Raw genomic sequence first — 16315 nt, 5'->3', positions numbered from 1 at the left:
GACGGCTGAGTTGTATGGTAGTTCTATTTTTAGTTTTTTAAGGAACCTTCATACTGTTCTCCATAGTGGCTGTATCAAATTACATTCCCACCAACAGTGCAAGAGGATTCCCTTTCTCCATACCCTCTTCAGCATTTATTGTATGTAGATTTTTTGATGATGGCCATTCTGACTGGTGTGAGATGATATCTCATTGTAGTTTTGATTTGCTTTTCTCTAATGATTAATGATGTTGAGCATTCTTCCATGTGCTTGTTGGCAATCTGTATATCTTCTTTGGGGAAATGTCTATTTAGGTCTTCTGTCTATTTTTGGATTGGGTTGTTTGTTTTTTTTGATATTGAGCTGCATTAGCTGCTTGTAAATTTTGGAGATGAATCCTTTGTCAGTTGCTTCATTTGCAAATATTTTCTCCCATTCTGAGGGTTGTCTTTTCCTCTTGTTTATGGTTTCCTTTGCTGTGCAAAAGCTTTTAAGTTTCATTAGGTCCTGAGCTTCACTTTTATCCTTCGAACTTTTTACCACTTAGCATGCTCTGAATTCTCTTCTTTATTTCTATCTCCTACCATTGGAATGGAAGCTTCATGAGGACAGAGGCTTTTCTTGTTCACTGATAGAACCTCAGCTTCTAGAGCCCTGCCTGGCAAATAACAGGCATGTAGTTATTTGTGAATAAATGAATGGATGTTATTGTTATCTAGATGACCCAAAGCTAACACTGCCCTTTTTTTCACTCATCAAGTATATGATCATCTATTATGTGCCCTGCACTAAGGAAATAGAATGTGGAGAAAAACCCAGAGAGTTTCCAGTCTAATATGGAAGAATAATTAATAAATAGATATAAAATAACAGCAGTGTAAGAATCAAGATTGGTAAGTGTATGGACTTGTGAGAACAAATGATAAGGGGGAAAAGACCTAGCTGAAGTCACAAAGCCAAGGAAGCCATGGTAGGCTTTCCCTAGAAACAATGACTGAGGTGAGATCAAGACAAAGAGAAGAGAGAGTTAATTGGGCAAAGTGGCTATGGTGGCAGCTGGTGTAGGTGGGCAGCTAATGGGGAGAGCAGGTACAAGGACCCTGTGGTAGAGGGAACATAGGAGTTCAAGAAATGAATGGAATAGGAGGAGGCTTGAGGAGGGAACATGGAAGGAGAGAAGAATGGAGATTTGTTAATTATGTCTCTTTATTCCACTTAATTAAGAACATTTAAAAAATCCGACTTTATTCGGTAGAGAGCTCCATCCTGATCTCTAAATTGATTTCAAATTGCTACCTAATTCATATATACTTAGACTCTATCTTCATAGTCATCATCTAAAAGAAAAAGAGAAATGAGGAAATGAATACGTGCTCTGGTAAAGAAAAAATTGGCTTTGTTGACTTGTATTAAAAAACCCCTTGATTGACCAGAATGTCTAAGGAATGGGACTTTCTGATTAATTTAGTTTTCATTGCTGTTGTTGTTAACTGAGGCTTAAAAATAAAATTATTTTGCTTAAATCCTTTTAGAAAGTCTTTAAAAATAATTTTAGCCCCTTTCCTGCCATTTTAAGAAGATTGTGTCACAAAGATTGGGTGGGATGTATAGCATGCACTTTTTTTTTTTTTTTTTTTTTTTTTTTCCTGTACGTGGGCCTCTCACTGTTGTGGCCTCTCCCATCTCAGAGCACAGGCTCCAGACACGCAGGCCCAGAGGCCATGGCTCACGGGCCCCGCCACTCCGCGGAATGTGGGATCTTCTTGGACCGGGGCATGAACCCGTGTCCCCTGCATCGGCAGGCAGACTCTCAACCACTGCACCACCAGGGAAGCCCTAGCGTGGACTTTTACACATATGTTTAAGGTCTACAAGCCTTCGACTGCAATGTGCTTATCCTCACAAACCCCAAATGACTGTTTCTCATTTCCACAAATGTCTATTCCTCCACATTCATGATATAGGAAAAGGGGGAAATAAAAGTTTGTTTGTATGACAGCATTTGAGGACTGCAATTTGGTGGCTAGACACCTTCCTTACTGGGTCTGTCCCTGCTGGAGAAATTAGGGTATTCCAACAAATTTACCAGGTAAGGGAAACTTAAACAGATCTTTTGTCTGGACTCTGGGGTTTAGAACAAGTTTCTGGTCCTTTTTGTGTTTTAATAAAAGTGAGCCCTAGATTAATCTGCTTCGTCCTCCCTGGTTAAAGGACACTAATAGTGTCCTTCGTGGCAGTTTTGTTTTGTTTTGACCTGATCCAGAGTCACATACTGCATTTAGTTGTCACTCTTTAGTCTCCTTTAATCTGGAACACTTCCTCAGTTTTTCTTTGTCTTTCATGGCCTTGACATTTTTGAAAAGTTTAAGCCAGGTATTTTGAGAATGCCCCTCAACTTGGGTTTGTCTGAGTGTTTCATCTTGTTAGGTCCACATTATGTATGCACTTGGGGCAGGAATCCCACAGAAGTTGTGTGTCCTTAGTGCTGTGTATCTTGTACATGAGGCACATGTGTCGGTTTGTATCACTCAGAGTGTTGTTAACTTTGATCACTTGACTGAGGACGTGTCTGCCCGACTTCCCTACTGTAAATATTCCTTTTTTACTTTCTGTAAACAGAGTAATAGGGAAGGACAGAGTTTAAGAATAAGTAAATAGTTTGTTCGCCAACTGACTGTCACCGATGGTTTCAGCATCCATTGCTGATTCTTGCCTAAATCCATCATTATTATGATGGTTGAAAATAGTGATTTTCTAACTGTGTAATTGTCCCGTATTTATTAATTGTTACTCTAAGATGAAGTTTTTCCTCTTCCTCCTTTATTTATATGTGTATTTAGTGTCAGTTTGACTCCGGAGTTGGGTTTTTTAAAAAAGTCACTGTAGTATGTATGATATGTTACTGTCTTTATTCCATTTTGGGTTGTCCCAGGTTTGGCCAGTGGGAGTCCTGAGACATTGTAGTCCTTTATCAGAGTTTTCTGTATAAATGATATAAAAAATCGGTAATAGAGGTACAGAGAGTAACATAGGAGCAAGAAGCCAGAGAGGTGAATTCTGCTGGTGATCAGGAAGGGCTTCAGTGAGGAAGTGGTATTTGAGGTGAGCTTTGAAAAAAGTGGTCAGAGTTTTACAGGATTGGAGATGAGGCAGGGTGGAAACGGTGAACTGAACAGAGGAAGGCCTAGCAGCTGGTATTCGGCAAGTAACACAGTGGGTCTGGGTCATGAAGGGGAAGTGGAAATGGAACAGAAAACCCTCTGCACTTAGTTTGCTTCGAGCATCTTCTGTGCTGATCTCACTGCTTGGTATTTCCTCCCTGACTCTACCCCTGCTGTTTCGCTAAGGGGAGGATGAAGTGTGAGGCAGGAGGGAATTGCAAGTAGTGAAAACAGCATGAGCCCAAAGCCCCGCTCAAATGCTCCCTTCTCTGGGAAGCCTTTTCCGATCCCTAATAAGAATTAACCACCCTCCTCTCATCCACTCCCAGGGCACTTTGTGCCTTCGTGTTAAGAAATCTGTTCTGTCTTGTACTGATTCTATTTCTGGATACGTCTTCCCCCTGTAAAGCATGAACACATGTTAATCACTTTCCACCTCTTCCCAATACTCAGTGCAAATGCTCAGTAAGTACTTCTTGAATATGTGTGAGAGGGAGGAGAGAGGATAGGTTGGAATTGGTTGGGGGAGGCTCTGGATGTCATTTTCAGGGCTTGGGCTTGCCCCACAGGCAGTGATGAACCCCGGTGCTTTGGACCAGTGCAGGGCTGCTGGGAGCTGTGACGTCTGAGGATATGGCGGAAGGGGGGCTGCGAGGTACCTGTGAGTGGTCCTGAAGAACGCTGAGCCAGAGTGAGACAGCCAGGAAGGGCAGAGGCGTGGAAGCAAATAGTTATCACCTCACGAATCTGGGCACTCATGTGAATGTAGGAATTGGAAGAAGAAAAAGGAATTGAGGATGGCTTTGAGGTTTCAAGACTGGGTGATTAGGAGACTGGCAGGAGTGTCTCACCAAAATGGGATCCCAGGGCCGAGTACAGAAGAGGTAAGGAGTTCAGCATCGTCCTGTCTGGTCCCCAGCCAAGACACTTCCTGAATTCAAACAATATGTGTTGTTGAAAATTTTTTATTCTTTCAAATATGGTAAGAAATATTGTCTCTACTTGAGGCACAAAACCTGACGTGGGTGTAATGGACATTTTTCTTTTGGCTTTAGTAACGGTTTCATTAAAAATGGATGCTAGTAACTGCTTTTCTAACCTTGAAGCATGGCCCTGTGAGAAGAGCTTACCATGAAAGAAATAGTCGTCAGCTTTCTTCTGGCTCCTCTGTCCCCTCCTGCCCCTTCCTAACAACGGAAAATTTGCTTTGCACCTGCTCCAACTGGGCTCTAAGTGATAAGCATCTTGCAAGCCCAGAAAATTGTAGTATCAAATCTCAGCCCCAACTGTGAGGCAGCACTATATTCCCGAATCCCTGCTGAGAGGCATTGCTTTCCCAATTCCCCAGGGAAGAGTTCTTTCTCCCTTGGCCCCTTTTCAGGCTTGAACTCCGACCTAAACCCTCTTTTTAGCTTCCAGCGTGCACTTCTCTGGGTGCTGGCCCTGACCTGGCCTTGCATCCTCTACTCCACTCTGGGCTCATCAGCAGGTCAGCCCTGGGTAGCCCTGGGGTTACTGGAATGCCCAATTCCAATAATGAGCATATTTATCCAAGGAGAGGAAATGGACTTTTTAATGTTATAGTCCATTGCTTTTTCCCCCAGAAACAAATGCTAAAGGAACATGGGATATATTATCGGTGATTTGGTAAATATACTTAATCATTGCCTAATATTCATGAAGTCGCTTTCTTTCACACCTTCCTTCATAAATTAAATGTTTTGTTATAACTCATGATTTACTTTAAGAGGGATATTCTTATTTCACTGCTAGGAACTGTGATATGTTTTAAAATAATGCCATATTCAGGAAAACTCTTGGAAGAATTTCAAATAAAAATAGCAAATACGAATTAAATAGGTGTATAACATTCTAACTGGCCTTAGTGTATGGTTTTAAAGGGAAAGAAAAAAAATGCCATCAGAGACTATAATTTTTGTCTTTATATTTTCCTTTTAGGTTTTTCAGACAGACCGAAGTCATTAAAAATAGTCCTGAACCCCCAAAGCCACAAAAAAGAAGCTACTCAGGTCTATTATGAGAAGGTTGAACCACTGTTGAAGATTGCAGGAATAAAGACGGATGTAACAGGTAAGTATTTGCAGAATATAATTTCACCTCTAAAAAAAATCATACTTGAGGAATCAAAATAACCTTGAGTTTGTTCTTGAGTCAAATTTAGGAAGCTACTTGTAATATCTAAAGCTTGTTTATGTGCTTCGATAACTTACTGCAGCCAGCTCCAGGATTATAATTCAATTATTTTGTTTTCTTTTAATTGTGTTATTTTTATTAGAATATCACTATTTTCTCTTTAAACCTTTTTTCAGACTTTAAAAATTATTACGTATCATTTTTAAGGGGGCTGCACACGTTTTGATACCTTCATTGAGACGTTGGCTATTTAAACATTATCTCTGCAGTTCAGCAGCAATTGATTTTTGTTCACTTAAATGTTTGATGTCTTTCCATGGAATCCTTCATTAGGTGGTTTTTGTTCTGACTCTGACCCCTGCTGGTTAGGTCAAAACTAAGCACTTAACTGCTGATTTTAGATGAATTTAGAGAAGCCAGAAGCTTAAATTCATTGTCTAGAATAAGAAGGGTGCTTAGGTTTGTGCCCAGGAAGACAGACATTTGCTAATGCTAAAGTTCATATAAAGAAGATTAGTAAAATTCTTTTCAGCTTTTAAAATTTGGTGACCAGATTCTTTTGTTTCCTTGAGACTCTTATTTTTCCCACGGGGGTGGGGTGAGGAGGGTTGACATTATCGTGAATCACACCCTCAGTTCTTCTGGTTTTATTTCTGTGTAGCTTCATTAACACACAGTGTAAATTTGTAGTAAATTTTAATTGATGAAAAATATTGCATAATAAGCCTACTCAGGATACAAGGCCAGAATGTACTTGGAATCTCCTAGTCCCAATTGTAAGTTCCTAGGGAAGAGATTCAGAGCGACCTGGCTTTGCTCACCTGTCACCAGGGGAGATGGGTCTCACAATGTAAATAAGGTTTATAAACCTACATCTCATGACTTGATGGATGGGGTAGAAGGAAATTCCTTTAAAAAAAAAAGCAGCATGCTTCCCTGGTGGCGCAGTGGTTGAGAGCCCACCTGCCGATGCAGGGGACACGGGTTCGTGCCCCGGTCCGGAAAGATCCCACATGCCACGGAGCGGCTGGGCCCGTGAGCCATGGCCGCTGAGCCTGCACGTCCGGAGCCTGTGCTCCGCAACGGGAGAGGCCACAACAGCGAGAGGCCCGCGTACCCCCCCCCACACACACACACCAGCCACAATAATCTTTTTGAGAAGGTCATCCACCCCAAAAGGCATCTACTACAATGCAGGTTGGAGACAATGAAGGTTGGAGATAAACTACCATGAAAAACTCAAGAAGAGTTTCTGAATTAAAGTAAAATTGTAGTGAAGGAGTGTAGTGAAGGAGTTAATCTTTCATCTTTGTGGCTGTTGTCTTACTTGGAGGTGATTTATAAGAAAAAGAAACGATTCAGATCTATTGTTGCTTTCCCTGAAGATTTTCAAGGATTGGAAGAAGGAAAAGTTTGAAATTCATATTAGGATGAACCAATTAAAAGTTGAGTAAACTTATTGATGAACCCAATAACATTTAATTGTTGTTTCATTGATTTAGTATCCAAAACAGTTTTACATGGATATTACTACATATCATTCAGTTCAAGAAACTCTTGTTGAATGCTTTGTGTTAAACACTATGCACAATGCCAGATGGATAAGTTCTACTACCTGCTCTTGAGTGACCTTTAATTTATTAGGGATTAAAATATATATTTAAAGTAGATATAATTGGGATATACATAAAGGAATTATGGTGTCTCAGGGGTCTTATTTATTTTGATCAGAAGACCCAAGAAAAGAATTTGAACTGGACAGTTTTAGAAAGTCAGAGAAGGCAAATAATGGTTTACTGTTATAGTAAATATACATATTTAGTATGTGTGTATATATATATATATATATATATATATATATATATATATATATATATCAGAAAAGAAAAGTGAGAGAAGGCAGGCACACTAGCAGCACATACAAGTGGGTATGGCTGTGTGTGCTGTACCCATAGTGTTTTGCTAGTTCTTTTATAACGTTGGCTTTATCTGAAATATTGTCCTTTCCATCATCGTAAAATGGTGCCAATGCATTCAATTCTTCTTTATTCAAATCCAGTGAGATGGGGAGAGGTGTGTATATGCAAGAGATTCAACATGTTTTAATCCTGAACAAGGATTAAAAATTTTTTCCTATCAGTTTGACTACCCTAATGTACTACATATACCCCACCTAGAGCACTTACTCTCTTAAGCATCAAGACCCTTCCCATGGGATGAGGGTGGGACCCCCTTCTCCTAAAGGCTGAGGACACCTGAACTGAAGTTTGGAAGGCTCCCACCAAAGTGCACAGGAGGAAGTCTGAGTCCAGATTAAGGATGAATCTTTATGCTACACTCAGGAGTTTACTCATCATGCATTGATTCAGAGGTGGTGTACATTTTTTATCATAGTGTTGTAATCTAGTTTAGCAAAGATGATTATGTCATCAGAATAAATATTGGAAGAGAAGAGGGAGAGACTGGAGGAAAGGAAACCAGCCTATGAGGCCTGAACTAAGGTAGAGGAAATTATAGGAATGTGCTTTCCTTCTTAAAACAAGTGTATTGGAGAGAAAAATGTTATGTTCTAGGACCTTTTTTCCCTGAATTTTAGATGTTTTTGCTTATTATATTTAGTTTAAGATAAAATAAAATTAGAATATTACATAAATGCAAATATAGAATTTATTTATATATTTGTGCAGCATGGCTAATTATTAGCTGCCTAACACTCCTCCTACAGGCAAAATTATAAAATTGCATCTTTTGCTTATAAAACCATTTTGATATGTATATTGGCTAAATATTTATATTAAAAATGTCTCTTGTTTCATGTGAAGGACTGAATAAACATGTGGGTATCTGAAAAGTTTTAGAATCTTCCTGCTTATCTCACAGTATAATTTTATAGTTTGAATAAGGTAGTATATTTAAAACTACCTTGTGTACTGTAAAGTACTATAGAAACATGGTCATAATGCAGTTGATTTCAGTTTCATAAATTATGTAACAGTAAGATTCAACTCAAACTTTGAAAAAGTATTTTCTATGAAAGAGTAAAGCAGAAAGAGTACATATTTTCTGCATGTCCAGTGTGACCATTGTTTTAACGTATCTTCTGTGCACTGCCGAGTCCAAATGGAATATGAATTGTGTAATAAATTCTGTATGATGATGAATTCATTAAGAGATAGTGCTGTATAAATGAGGCATGGTCTAAAAATTATAGCTAGATGAATACATTATAAAGAATTTTTCTATACATTAAAAAAAAATGAATAGCAAAACCCCCCACAAACGAATCTGGTTAAAAAGTGCACAGATAATCTGAGTAGACATTTTTCCAAATAAGATATGCCTATAGCCAACTGGTACATAAAAAGGTGCTCAGCATCAGTAATCATCAGGGAAATGCAAATCAAATCACAATGAGGTATCACCTCACACCTGTCAGAATGGGTATTTTCAAAAAGGCCAGAAATAACAACTGTCAGTGAGGATGTGGAGAAAAAGGAACCCTCATGCATTGTTGGTGGGAATGTAAATTGGTGCAGCCACTATGGAGGCCCCTCAAAAAATTAAAAATAGAACTACCATATGAGCCAGCAGTTCCACACTTCTGGGTATTTATCCAAAGGAAACAAAAACACTAACTCAAAACAGATATCTGTGCCCCATATTGATTGCAGCATTATTTACAACAGCCAAGACATGGAATCAACCTAAGCGTCCGTCAGTTGATGAATGGATACAGAAGATGTGGTGTGTGTGTGTCTATACATATATATATATATATTTGCATGCCATACCACAGAATACTCTTCAGCTATAAAAAGGAAGGAAATCCTGCCATTTGGGACAACATAAATGGACCTTGAGGACATTATGCTATGTGAAATAAGTCAGAGAAAGACAAATGTCATATGATCTCACTTATATGTGGAATATTTTTTTAAAATTCCCCCAAAGAAACCAGAACATGTAGATACAGAGAACAGATTTCCAGAGGTTGGGGGGCAGAGTGTCAGAAGAACTGGAAGAACCTAAAAAATAAGAGTTATTTATTCCTAATAACTTTATATGTGAATCAAATGGCATATGATACCATTTCTTTCTCTTCCTCTTAGAGCAGACTTTCGGAATTACACTATTAAAGGTGTGAGAGGAATTTTGGACATCATAGATTCATACGATAATTCATAGAACGATAAAGTGAAAAAGTCAAGGCAGCAGAGAAAGTAAACTGGAAAGAACTTTGGAGGCCATCTAGTTCATTTTCCCTCATACGGTGGAGTGCAGTCACGTGACACTCTTGGTGGAAGAACACCCAGCCTCGGCCTGGGCACCCTGTGATGGAGTCAGTGTGTGCCGTTACTGCACAATACTGATGGATATTCTCAGCTGGAGTTCAGGGTCATATTAGAAAAGAGCACCTCCTTTGTGCTAACTTACAAAAAGGTGCTCTTTCTTCTGGGCTGATGTAGTCTAAGGTCACCTCGCATGCTGAATAGGAGTACTGGCTGGACAAAGTGTCAGTACCTGATCCTTTGCCAAATGCCTTTGTGCAAGACATAAACTGCAAGGAGAACTTGTGAGCTGACGTTTGCCACCTTATGACTTTCAGTGTTGATGTTCTCTTTAGCAGTGATACAAAATAAATGAAATACGTGTTTTCCATGAGCTTTGAGGTATTTGAAAACAGATTTCATGTCTGCCGGTGATCTCCCTTGTTCAAGACAGGCAATTCCACCTCCTTCAGTCAATCTTGGTAGTAACAAATCTGCTAGACCTTATCATTCTGAGTATCATTATCGTGGTCAAAGACACTTCTCTGAATATAGCCTTGATCTCTGCCAGCTCAGGGCCCATGGGAGTGCCTAGTCACCAGATAATTTTACCTCCTTTCTGACCCTGGGCAGAGTTGTCAAAAGAGTGGGGTTTATTGTCACTTTTTTTCCTCCTTCTACAACCATGTGTTTAACTTTTGACACTTTTACCAAATCTTCTCTTTGAATTCTTTCTCTTTGGCTCTTTATGTCTCTACTTGAAGCCCTCCATTCTGTGGAGATGCCTCTAATTGTTCCTGATCTCACAGAGCAGAAGATAAAACTGTTACAAAAGATGCTAGTACGCTGAGGCATTACTCACTTCCAGTTTTTTTGTTTGTTTGTTTGTTTGTTTTGCGGTACGTGGGCCTCTCACTGTTGTGGCCTCTCCCGCTGCGGAGCACAGGCTCCGGACGCGCAGGCTCAGCGGCCATGGCTCACGGGCCCAGCCGCTCCGCGGCATGTGGGATCTTCCCGGACCAGGGCACGAACCCGTGTCCCCTGCATCAGCAAGCGGGCTCTCAACCACTGCGCCACCAGGGAAGCCCTCTCACTTCCAGTTGTACCTACATTTTAATAAAAATCTGGATCGTAAATGTTCCATGAATCAGCTAGACAGGGAGAGAATTATGGGTGAAAATTTCTTTTTATTATCCCTAGGATAATTATGTATATATATGACCAATCCCATTTCTAATAATAGGATCTCAGTTAGGGAGTTGGAACTTTATCCCTGGGGACAATGAATAGTCATCAGTGGTGTTTATGTAGGGAAGGGATGTGGTTAAACGTGTGCTTGAGAAAGGTCATTCTGGCTAGAGTGGGATAAATGTTAGAGGGAGACTGGAGGAGAGGCTGATGTAGTTTGCATATTAAAGATGGTGGTGACTAGGTCTAGGGCATTGGCTTGAGGAATGTTGGATGCAGCCGCATAAACAAAAAGACAGAAACCACTGGCTTTGGTCATGGAGGGATTTTGGAGCGTAAAAGAAAGGGACACTCTAGAAAGAAGACATTTTCTTCTCTTGGGTAGTGGGGAGTGGATGATGGAACACACAAAAGAACAGTGTAACTGAAAGGCAGTATATTTGAAGGTGGAAATGATGGATTGTATTTTGAACTTAGGAAGTTTGAAGTACCTAAGGGACAGGAAAGGAAATGACATCTCAGTACCTTATCCCATTATAGAATTTTATCACCAGACCAAGAAATGTTTCCTTATGTTCAAATCAGAGCTCATCTGATTTGACTTCAGCCTGTTTCCTCAACATTCAGTATCAACCTCAAGACATTTCCTCAGAAAGACAATATTGGAGGAAGGTAGTAATATTTAAACTGAAGGTTGGGGTGCATGGGGGATCCCAGCAGTGAGAACTGTGTGTTCAAGGAGTTGTAAACGATGAAAACTCCAAACTTCCTAGGTAAGAGGGGTGTCAGTCTCATTGGCAAAAGAAAGTAGTTGAAAGAAGAGGCTAGTAACTTTCTTTTGAAACTGCAGCTGCCCAGCAGCCCACTGTTGATGTCTATGTGGAGTGGAGTGACCTGAATCTGGTTCTTTCTGCTTCCAGAGCCCATAATACACTGTCTAAACACATATATTTTGATTTCTTCTACTCCTTCCAAATAGTAGTTCAGATTACTCTCTCTCCTTTTCCCCTATATTATTTTTCTTTATAATCACTTAATACTAGTTTATATTGTACAGTCATTGAAAAAAATTAGTGTGTATCCTCTGTCTCCAGAATGTAACCTCCCTGAGGCCAAGGACTTGATAAACTTTGTTCATTGTCCTAGTATATTGTGGTCAGGTTTCAATCATCTTGTCTGTCTATTGTTCCGGATCAGTCATCTTATTTAACTTTTACAATGTCACTTAAAAAAATTACTATTCTTGGATAATTCTCATCAGTATATAGTCACATTTCACCTGCAAGATGAAAGGAAGAAATAGACTATTATTTCAGAGTTTCTCCTAAGTAAAAATAGCATTCAGCTACAAGATAATTTTAAGGCTAATTTTGTTTTGGATTTGAAAAGCTTTATCAAAGTAAGCTTTGGAATAAAAACGAGACTTGATAAACTGATTCTCAGCATAAATATTTCTTCCTAATATCCTTAATTATTTTTAATGTGTGTTTGTAAGACATTTTATTATTTTGCTTTTTAAGGTTGCAACTACTTGCTGAAGTTATAAATGAATGATCAGCACACAATCATTTATGATAACCTAAATTTATTAATATTAATATTTCATATTTCACTTTCTTGTAACTTTCTTCTGAATAGAATTTAATAGAGAGAGGCTTTATTCATGTGAATGTTAACGCCATTTGAATAAGCTGTGGGAGAATTACAATATAATGCTGCTGGATACAGAAAGATTCTTTTAGACACCAAGACTGATAATTTTTAACAATATCTAAAAACATTGTAGGAAAAGCTTGAACCATGCTGGCACCAGGGACAGACAGGCATGAAAGATTAATGTAATCTTGCATATAATGATGCACATTCTTACACAAAAACATCCATCTGCAGTGTCATGTCAGTCATCAGAAATCTTTGATGGGTGGGTACAGCTGGGCTGTCTCTTCTGGCAAAGCTGCCCTAGAAAATGCTAAATGTAGTTGGGATGCTTGGTGCCATCTGCAGTGTGCCAGTTTATCCTGTCTTCTCTGGCATTTGCAACACTGCATAGGGCATCATGACTGTAGAGGCGGCAATAGGGAGTGACAGATTCATTTCCTCAGAGAATCTGGGCTCTGGTGGGCCTGTGTGCCACCCTCCTTGGCGTTGGGTCTGTTATCCTTGGTGTTGGCTTTGCTTCACATTTTCACATCCAACTCCTCCTCTTTTTAGTCTAGCAGTTCCAGACACACATTCTTCTAGTATGTAAATCTTACACTAACCTTTCAACTAATTTATTCATGTAAGGTTGCCAAAGTGATTTAACATTGACTATTTGGTGCCAGCTAATATGCCTTATTTTCAAAATACTGCTGCTCCTAGGCTTCTGATTTAAAGGAAATGTGTCTTATTTAGGGAACACTAAACAGACAGGCACCAAGATAAATTATCTAATGGGATATCCCCAAATGACTTATGTAGTTGGAACAAATATATGACCCTCTTTTACATAAAGCTGTAAAACACAACAGGCAAGTAACACTTAATCCTCTTTCCCATGATTAAAATATAAATATTCAAGAATAAATGTTGTTTTACAACCTGACCATATGTTTAGCATATTATTTTGCCAAACCAAGTTAAAAAGTGTAGATCATTTGTTTAAAACTTTCGTCTTTTTCTGTGTGTGTGTGTTTTTTCATATAGTAACAGAATATGAAGGGCATGCCGTGTCACTGCTAAAAGAATGTGAACTACAGGGATTTGATGGGTAGGTTGTATTATTAATCTATAAATGTCATATGGCTTATGTTATTAAATGTTTTCATTAGTTTTTAGCCACCTATTTGAGACTTACAATTTTTAAATGTTTGTGATGTATGTAATTAGGCTCTAGTGCATTTGTATCTGTGTAATAACAATTAATACTGATAATGTACTGTGGCATAGGCATCCACCTCACAGGATCGGGCATAGGAAAGCAAAAGGAGGGATATGAATATAAGTACTGAGAAGTCACAGTGTATCACCTTATTCTTACCTAATGTGTACACATTTGCCTCTGTAGTCCTTAATTCTTGGTTTTAACCCTGTGAGTATATAGAAAGGCATTGATGGAAGATATTGTATTGATTGTGTGATATAGCTATACTGTGATCCTTTTTTGCAAATTTATTGATAGTATTACTAGCTACCCACTGGTTAATTTGGATATGATTGACTGAGTGTAAATATTCTGTAAAAACACATATTTTTTTCAGGATGAAAAAATATGCTAATTTTTACTTATCTTCTATAATTTAGTAGCTACCAAATAAGTATGTTATTCACAGTAGGCGTTAGAAACTGTTGTTTGCAATACATTGCTGGAGTGTGTAGAAACTGTTCACTGGCATGCAAACATTAGAAACAAGGCAAGTGACACATACTTTAATTGACATTTTTAAAATTTAGGTGAATCAATTTGCTAAAGTGCTGGATTGATGTACAAGACTAAAAGCATATTCTTTTAGGGAAGATTTTTTTTGCAAGGGTGGATATTTCAGAGTTTTAAAAGGTGACAGGTATGTGAATTATTTGTGTAACATGGTAATGGGCAGGGGGGCAACAATAGACTCACAATATCAGGAAGGGCATTTGGGTTTTTCAACTGAAATGAAAGGCTTTGCTTTTCCCGAAAAATTATCAGGATGTGTTAGAGAGGAAAGTGATGCAATTAGAATGAGTAGGTTTGTTTTTCAGAAATGCTTTGGTGAGAAAAATATTATTGGATGAAGAAGAAAGTTTAATAAGTAAAACATAATTTTTCAGAAAGGAATTTATTTTTTTGGAATTTTGGAATTTTATTTAATTTATTATACAGCATGTTCTTATTAGTCATCCATTTTATACACATCAGTGTATGCATGTCAATCCCAATTGCCCAATTCATCACACCACCACCACCACCACCCCCCGCCGCTTTCCCCGCTTGGTGTCCATACGTTTGTTCTCTACATCTGTGTCTCTATTTCTGCCCTGCAAACCGGTTCATCTGTACCATTTTTCTAGGTTCCACATATATGCTTTAATATACGATATTTGTTTTTCTCTTTCTGACTTCACTCTGTATGAGAGTCTCTAGATCCATCCATGTCTCTACAAATGACCCAAATTCGTTCCTTTTTATGGCTGAGTAATATTCCATTATATATATGTACCACATCTTCTTTATCCATTCGTCTGTTGATGGGCATTTAGGCTGCTTCCATGACCTGGCTATTGTAAATATTGCTGCAATGAACATTGGGGTGCATGTGTCTTTTTGAATTATGCTTTTCTCTGGGTATATGCCCAGTAGTGGGATTGCTGGATCGTATGGTAATTCTATTTTTAGTTTTTCAATGAACCTCTGTACTGTGCTCCGTAGTGGCTGTATCAGTTTACATTCCCACCAACAGTGCAAGAGGGTTCCCTTTTCTCCACACACTCTCGAGCATTTGAATTTAATTGAGGGGAGCAAATCTAGATGGCAATGTTGTATAAATACTGAGCATGAAGAATATGAGGTAGGAGATTACTTCAGAGCTTTATACTTAAAGCTAGACAGATTGATTAATAGGCTACATTTAGGAAATTATCTTGCAAGTAGACAATTTAAGAAAAGTAATTGGGGGAATCATGCCTACCAGCTACCTACCTTAATATGCTGCATAGTCCTGAAACACAGCTTGTGAGTATATAAGAGATGTTGCATTGCAAATAAGTCCTTGCTTCAAAACGTGATTATATAAATAATAAGAATAACAGGTAAGAGAGTGGCAGGGACATATACACACTACCAAATGTAAATTAGATAGCTAGTGGGAAGCTACAGCATAGCACAGGGAGTTCACCTCTGTACTTAGTGACCACCTAGAGGGGTGGGATAGGGAGGGTGGGAGGGAGGGAGGGTGACAAAAGAGGGAAGAGTTATGGGAACATATGTATATGTATAACTGATTCACTTTGTTGTAAAAGAGAAACTAACACACTATTGTAAAACAGTTATACTCAAATAAAGATGTTAAAAAAAAAAAAAGTAGTTAACAATCAAAAAAAAAAAAAAAAAAGAATAACAGGTATTGTAGGTATTAGACCTGGTCTTGCTTGTCAACGTTATGAAATGTTCTGATAAATGTGGTATCTATAAATAAGTTCCACTGGTAATTAACTATGCAAGGATCAAGAAAAACTTTGCAGAATGATGAAAGACTATCGCTTAAGCGCAACAAGTAATGTTTTTCTCTTTACCTGAGCATACTTAATTCTTGTTTATTCCACATGGCAGGTGCTGTTATTTTGCAGTGTGGCAGTGCAAGATATATAGATCCTTTAGTTGTTACCTACATTTGTTTAACATCTTTATTGGAGTATAATTGCTTTACAATGGTGTGTTAGTTTCTGCTTTACAACAAAGAATCAGTTATACATATACATATGTTCCCATATCTCCTCCCACTTGCATCTCCCTCCCACCCTCCCTATCCCACCCCTCTAGGTGGTCACAAAGCACCGAGCTGATCTCCCTGTGCTACGAGGCTGCTTCCCACTAGTTTGGCCTAA

General features: G+C 38.7%; 1 protein-coding gene across 1 annotated transcript in view; it reads left to right on the top strand.

The window, feature by feature from the left end:
• CERKL (ceramide kinase like) overlaps positions 1–16315 on the top strand; it is a 142759-nt gene that overhangs the window by 102673 nt on the left and 23771 nt on the right. The window contains exons 3-4 of the mRNA XM_059052864.2: positions 5103–5234; positions 13439–13502. Of these exons, the coding sequence (XP_058908847.1) occupies positions 5103–5234; positions 13439–13502 (196 nt within the window). The remainder of the gene's footprint in view (positions 1–5102; positions 5235–13438; positions 13503–16315) is intronic.

Source organism: Kogia breviceps, chromosome 2 (assembly GCF_026419965.1).
Source record: "Kogia breviceps isolate mKogBre1 chromosome 2, mKogBre1 haplotype 1, whole genome shotgun sequence".
Classification (NCBI taxonomy): Eukaryota; Metazoa; Chordata; class Mammalia; order Artiodactyla; family Physeteridae; genus Kogia; species Kogia breviceps.
Note: the sequence above shows the minus strand (reverse complement) of the source record. Positions and strands in the feature narration are given on the sequence as shown.